General features: G+C 48.2%; 1 protein-coding gene across 1 annotated transcript; it reads right to left on the reverse strand.

The window, feature by feature from the left end:
- Window positions 1–902: 902 nt before the first annotated feature.
- On the reverse strand, window positions 903–2,266 carry Scgb1c1 (secretoglobin, family 1C, member 1). Its single transcript, XM_005401893.2, has 3 exons — window positions 2,153–2,266; window positions 1,528–1,727; window positions 903–1,100 (listed from the first exon to the last, which is right to left on the reverse strand). The coding sequence occupies exons 1-3, from the start codon at window positions 2,205–2,207 to the stop codon at window positions 1,068–1,070; spliced, it is 288 nt and encodes a 95-aa protein (XP_005401950.1). The 5' UTR covers window positions 2,208–2,266; the 3' UTR covers window positions 903–1,067.
- Window positions 2,267–7,397: the final 5,131 nt, after the last annotated feature.

Raw genomic sequence — 7,397 nt, forward strand, 5'->3', positions numbered from 1 at the left:
CCACTTTCTCCAGGGATCCTCTCTCTCTCACCTGGGTCTCCCACCTTCCCCACAGACTCCTCTCACCAGATCCTGATGTTCTTTGGGGTATCTGCAACAAGGGAGGAACAAGGAGGAACAGGGCCCCAAGTCTAGGGTGGCCCAGGAGTGAGTGTGGTGATCAGTCAACCCTGCCCCATCAGAATCCCTGAGCTGGGGAGACTGAGGCACAGGGAAGCTCTGGGTGTTAGGGATCGTGCATCTGGAGTCAGATTGGGATCTGTGTCGTGTCGAGCAGGAGCCAGGGTGGGGAGACTGCTCCTGCTGGCCTTCCTTAGACTTAGCTGTCCCACTCCACCATGGGGTCCTTGGGTGCTCTCTTCTTGACATTATCAGGGCCCTCTTGGGCTCAAGCTCCACTTGGGGCCTCTCTCCATGGGTGACTTTGGGGAGAGATTCTTCTCAAAGCCCCTGATGCTTATGTATTTGCTGTCTATGCTGTCACATTTTTCCCATGCACAGCTGTGCTCATGAGTCACCTATCAGCTTTCAGTCTTAGCATCCCAGCATGAGTGGGGGATGTCCTTCTCTTTTTTTTTTTTTTTTTGGTTTTTCTCCAGTACCGGGAACCGAACTCACGACCTTGCGCTTGCCAGGCAGGCGCTTTGCCGCTGAGCTAAATCCCCAGCCCCTGGGGGATGTCCTTCTCTATCAAGCCCTGGACACTTCTTTCTGAGCTCTGCTCCCTCTTGTCCTGCTGCCCAGACTGCCATCTTGATGCCTCCCTGGCTCTGTGCTCCATCCCCTGCCATGTGGTGTCTGCTGTCCCAGTCTGTAGGCCTGCTCCTGGTGGGCTTCCTGTGTGCAACCCATATATATGAGTCTGTACGCCTGATTGTGCTGTAGGTGGCCTTTTGTGTGTCCCTGTGTCAGGGGAAAAACAGGAGCCAGTGCCTGGGCTGCAGGAGGCTTTATTGGTCTAACAGCTTGAGGGTCAGTTTACTTGTGGGGAAGCAGCTATAGGCAGCACATCCAGGGCTGCTGGTGTGGCTGGTCCTGTGCTGTCGGGAGCCATGTCTGAGGTCCACTCAGGCGTCATCCTCACTGCCCAGCACTTGCTCCTGGAAGGCAGATGTGTGTGAGCCCAGTGAGCTGGTGACCAATAACCAGAGAGCCACTGCTCCCTGAGGCAGACAGCCAAGGCCCCCTCTGAGAGGGGGATGGGCCCATTGTAGCATGTGGGCCCATGGTAGCATACCCCCCAGCAGCTTGGAGGCATGTGCATGCATGTTTGCATGTGTGCATCTGCGTGTGTCTGTGTGTACATATGCTTGTGTAGGGCACAGCCAAGCGACTGGACAGGGAACACATTGAGGGGGCTTGGGAGCTTCTCTGTGGGTAGAGAAGTCTAGGGTATCCACCTCAGACCTCAGTATCTGTGGGGGTGGGCTGTGGGGTGCTGCCTTGGACTGGTAACCAGGGGCCATGTGTTGGGCAGATCTTGAAAGGACTTTAGGCTTGAGGGAAGGGGTTCCCTGGCCCCAGTACCAGCAACTTGACCAGCTCCATCTTGTGTATGGGCTGCAGACCATCAATGCAGGATTTGAGCTCTGTCATTGCCTCCTTGGCATCCTGGTTGACATTGTACTTGCCCAATGGCCCCTCATAGAGCTCCTCTGGGCTTCCAACCAGCAGCACTTGCAGGAACTCCATGAAGAATTCACTGTTGTCCTCTGCTTTGGCCAGCCCTGTGTTGTAAGGGGAGATGATGCCAGGACAGGGCCCACCCTGGGCTTCTGAGCTCTCTGGTCTTCACCATATCCTCCTCCATAACAGTACAACCTCACGTGCCACAGACCCATCCCCTCACACCCTTGACCTTAGCATCCAATTTCCGCTGTGTTCCTGGCCTCACCAGGGGAGGAAAGTCGTGCTCTAATAAGTGTTCATTTCCTTCCCTGTTTTGAAGCTGGACCGAGGTGGGGCTCACAGTTGGGGTCGTGCTGGATTGGGCTGGAGTGGCTGATATTGGGCTGGGTGGGCCTGGTTTAGGATTGGGGTTAGTTAGCATTGTCCGTGCTCTTCTGTGGGTGATCTATGAGGAAGGAAGGTGGTATCCACTACATCCCAAGACCCTGTCCCCAAATATGCTGAAAACCTGGCCCAGACTTACCGCAGGTGGAGAGCACAGTGAGGGCCACTAGCAGGAGAGTGCTGCTTCCCTTCATGGTGGCAGTCTCAGAAGCTGCCTAGGCAGACACCAGGCTTTTATGCCTTAGCAGGTGGCACCTTGCCCAGGGGCAGGCCTGTCCTGTCCATCAGAACGTAGCAAGTGAGCTGGGGCAAGGCACATCCACTGGGTGCCAAGCAGTGCTGGGCTCAGGTCAGCAGCAAGAGTTGTTAGCAAATGAGTTTGGGTGAGTAGGAGTGAGGCCTGAGTGTGGTGAACCCAGGAGAGGGGCCCTGTGCATTGCATGAAGTGGTGTAGTGGGGCCAGATCCAAAGCCCTCTAGTCACACTAGGCCTTGATGCCATAGTAACTGTGTCTGCCCTTTAGAAGTAGGCATCTCCCCTCCACACTGCTCAGATGGAGTGCCAGGCAGGAAGGGGAGAGAGGCCTGGGGGTGGGGGAAGCTCAGTGCCACAGAAGGCTTGAAGCAGGCAGCAGCATTCAGGGCAGGGAAGGAGGCTTGAAAGGCTCTGAGGGTCTGTGCCTGGAGCCTGGTCACAGCAGCAAGTGAGGAAGGGCTGTGGATGACATATCCTTCCTCAGTGTCTAGCCAGACAGATACTGGTCTCAGTGTACATTACAGTAAAACAGGCTGGGATACCTAGGCCCTAAGCCAATCATCCCAGAACATCTGTTTCTGAGGGGCTTGAGTCTAGCATTCCCATTATTACCTGGACCCTTTGCTGCCTGTCCTCTGCTGCCACCTGGTGTCTGGCGACCCCTGTAGGAACCTGGCCTGCTCCCCGATAGGGGTTTCTGGTCAGAGCTGCCCAACCCAAATTCTGCCGTTGTACCACCAGAGTGAACCTTATCATGTCCAAGTCCTTGTCTAGCCAGCTGACCTGCCCTGAGTATCATCTCCTGGCTGGGCACAGACCCCAAAGTGCTCTGTGTCCCTTGAGCATTGTCCCTGATAGCAGCGGTTCTTGCCTTCAAGACCTTTCTTTATAGCGAACCTTTTCTAACCCCTTTGCTAGCATAAAATGAAATCCATAGATGAGATAACCCACTTATACATATAATTCCAAAAATATAGGCAAAATGATGCATAATGGAGTCATTTGTAACAACCCTGTGGGTGAGACATGTCCAGCAGAGCTGGCCCACTCCTACTACTATGGAGGCACTTGAGGTCTCTGAGCACTGGCTCTGGAGTCTGCTCTTACTGGGACCAATGGTGAAGCATCTTCAGGGCACAGGTCTGGACATCTATGGTTCTGAAAACCTCCAGAAGATTCCCCCACATAGACTTGGTTCTATCAGAGACTGTCTGACCTAGCATTTGTCCCTTTTCTCACTGTTGTCCCCCATAAGAACTGCAGATGGCTTCCCTTTGTGGCATCCAGGTTGCTGTTTTTCTTCTTCCTCAGTCCCAGCCCTGGAGCAGTACATGCTGTTTGATATTGCTTCTGTGGCTCTTCCTGGCACTGGCAGCCACAGATCTCTGACAGTCTCATGGAACTGCTGAGTACCAGTATGTCTTTACTCTGTCTCTGCTTACTCCTCTGGTATCATTTCTCGTGAGCCAATGTCCGTGTAATCCATGTACTACCCCACACCTTCACCGTTGGCCCACTCTGCCTGCTTTGGTCACTGTTGCAAGGTTGTTCTTGAGTCCTGGACAATTCTGATACTGCTCACCTTTCACATTTTCATGTCAAGCACCCACTCTGAGCTTCTGACCTCTAGGCTTGCTCTCTTGAATGCCTGAGGCCAGCAGTTGTCTGGACCCCTGCACTACTCCCAACCCATGTCTCATTTGTTGGATCATCATTACAGTCATACCCTACCTCATCCGTCCTCTTCTGCTTCTTTTCCCTTGTTTCTTTAGAATAAGAGTCTGTCTCTCTTGGTACACAGAATGTGGCTGAGAGATCAAGACCACAATCTTGGGTGGGTCCTTAAGTGCTGCATTTCTGCTAGATTTCTTCAGGGGCTATCTTCTCATACCCTGGAGATGGCTCCTTGTCATATTGCCTGGGCTGGCTCTTTCTCTTTCTGTCTTCCCTTTTCTCTTTCTGTCTTTCTCTGTCTATCTCTCTGTCTCTGTCTATCTGTCTCTCTCTGCTCTGGTTCTTATTTCACTGAGACATGGAAGCAATCAGAAAAATACCATGCAAAACCATCAACTTACCACCTGCTTTCATTTTTTCCTGCATTTTTTCTGAAGCATCTTTTTCATAGTTCCTCATGTTATAAGAGATGATCTGTCAACCAGGCATGGTGACCCTTGCCTGTAATCCCATCATCCTGGGAGGCTGAGGCAAGATTGTGAGTTCAAGCCCAGCCTGGGCAAATTAGCAAATTAGCAAGATCTTGTATCAAAACAAAAAAGGTGGCAGATGTAGCTCAGTGTAAATGCCCTCAGTTCAATCCTCAGTACAGGGTGAGTGGGGGCATCTGTCTTCATGTTGATTGATGGCCAATCCTCTTGTCAGTACATTTTGTCACTTCCCTGTAAATGGGGACCTTATCTCATCTTTAGGGTTAGGGTTAGGGCCCTTATCATCACTATGCACTTATGCTACCACATACCCACTTCAAGTAGCACAAAAGCCTCTTCCTCAACACAGTTTGGGGAATCCACGTGGCTCCTTCTTCCCTCCCTTCATTCTTGCTCTGTCGTGAGTGTTCAAATCTTGTGTTTCAGGTTGGAATCTGGCTAATGAAGAGCACTAGTAGATCAGAGGAATGGGGTGGATGGATTTAGGATCCATTCACTTTCTATACATGGATCTTTTTTTGGATGGAAAATAAAGGCAGGCTATCCTATCAATTTATAAGTTATCTGATTATAATTTTTGCAGGTGTGCAAATACAATATATTTGTTCATTTACGGAATGTATCATAATAATCTGCACAAGTTCTGTTTGTTTAGTTTTCTAACATTTATGTCCTGTAACCTTATCTGCTTCAATGAAAAACACTTTGCATTTCACTCTTGCATAGAAATGTTAAGATTATTAAAATACTGGAGATATGAGCCAAATAAGTCAGAACATCTAAGTTATGTTGTGAAGGATTTGGGACAAAACTGTCTTTTTTTTTTTTTTTTTTTCTTGCAGAAACCCTAAAAGCTCATTCTGCAGTTGAATTTTATTAATAGAACTTCTTGTCTGATAACCATCATATTTAAAAATGTACTACTGGTTGTTTTCAGGTAGCTTCCATATTATCACTAAAAAGTTCATCTCAAGATTAAAGCATTAGTTTCTATGGAAGTTATGATCATACTATATCTCTGAGTACACAGTTTGGGTAGCTGGCACCTCTGTAACAGCAAGGTTGAAACATTTCCTTCAAGAAGGAAATGGTGGTAGACTGACTTAGAGTCTCATTATTGAGGAAACTACTCAAGAATTTCTGTCTCTCAGTAGCTGTGCCATCAGAACACAATGCAAAACCTAACCTTCAACCACATCTATTTAGCAATGTAATGCTGCATAGTTTTATATGGTTCAGAGCTAGGCATTTCATTGGCACTGAAGATAAAGTAAATCTCATCTTTCAAACCACCGTAATCTTCAAAGCATACATGCTGAAAGAATTGGCATGTTATTAATAACTGAATCAATCAAGTTGCAGTGGGAAATATTCTGTTAGATTTATGTGTTCTGTGAGTTGTCTTCTATTTCCCTTGCCAGTTCCTTGATACATGGATCTATGGTATCTGAGCTGCTTCCTGTGCCACAAATTTGCCTGTTTTCAAGCAGTGTCTTTGATGCTTTAAGGCTTTAAGTCACTCTTTCACCAATGTCTCAGTGATTGGGACCCTTGTTGACGCCCCTGCAAAGGGTCTTGTCATTGATCTTGAGTGCCCTCTGCTGGTTCTGAGTGACCTTACTGGGAGGTGTGTGTGTGTGTGTATGTGGCTTCACACTGGGTTCCCTCATCGTGATTCTCTCACACAGTATACACAGCTGTGTCCTCGGGGGTCCCAAAGTTCAGCTGCTGGGAGAACTGGCTCTTGGATGTGTTTCTGGAGATCTAGAGTCCACTCCTAGCTATGGGACATAATATATATTTCTGTGACAGCCTGTTTCAGATAGTCACTGTTTTCTGCTGGGCCTATTGAATGCAGTGTCAGCAGGAACTGGTAGTGGAGAATCTAGAGGCCATGCAGGGAGGGAGAAGGTCTGCACTGGCTTCACCAGCCTTCACTAGCCCTGTGCCCAACCCTGTGCCCAACCTTTGCACCTGTACCTGAGACAGGACATCTGGGGACAGAATCAATGCTGACACATGCCAGTCACAACTTTCCATTTGGCCATTTTGGAGATCTATGAGACAGTGACAGGATAAGACAGCTGCCAAGCCAATGAAAATCCAAACTCTCATGACTTATTGAATGAGGCCTGTAGTTCTAGTGGAATCCAAACTACAGCATAGAGATGCTTCCCCTGGATACCTGTCTTGGTTACTTTTCCCTCGTTGCTGGGACAAAGTACTTGACACCCAAAAATAAGGAAGGAAAAGTTTATTTTGCTTACAATTTGTAGAGTTTTCAGTCCATACTTGGCAGGTTACAAAGCAGAGTGGTACATGGCAGAGGGCTACAGCTCATGGCGGCAGAGCACAGCAAAAGCAAAAAGCACAAAAGCCAGGAATGGCCCCAAGCAGCTTCTTCCTCTCCCTTACATATGCAAACTATCCATGCCAGGGAGGGTGTAGCTCTCACACCCATAATCAATCAAACTCTAAAAGCCTGCCCCATGACTGCATGAGGCTTTGGGGGGACACCCAGACACAAACCATAACAATACCCAATATCTATTCTTTTTTTTTCTTTAACCCTGATTTTGGCTGCTTCAAATGAAGAATGTATTACCCATAGTTCATTACAACTCGGGGTGGCCAGAGGAAGCGGTATATATGGTATATAATGATATATATGTGGTATATACGACTTCCAGGAAGGTTTGTTGTTTATTTGTTTGTGGTACTGGGGATTAAACCAGGGCCTTCACACTAAGCTGTATATCCAGTACTTAGTAATTATTAATTTTATTTTTATTTTTATTGCTTTTTGTTTTGAGACAAGGTCTCACAGTGTAGTCCACAGTGGCCTCAAACTCACAACTATCCTTCTACCTCGGCCTCCCAAGTGCTGGGATTACAGGCATGCACCACCATGTCCAGCTTATTTTTTATTTTGAGACAGGATCTCAGTGAATTGCTAAATTGCCC

This window comes from Chinchilla lanigera, unplaced genomic scaffold (genome assembly GCF_000276665.1).
Source record: "Chinchilla lanigera isolate Chin_1 unplaced genomic scaffold, ChiLan1.0 scaffold00075, whole genome shotgun sequence".
NCBI lineage: Eukaryota > Metazoa > Chordata > Mammalia > Rodentia > Chinchillidae > Chinchilla > Chinchilla lanigera.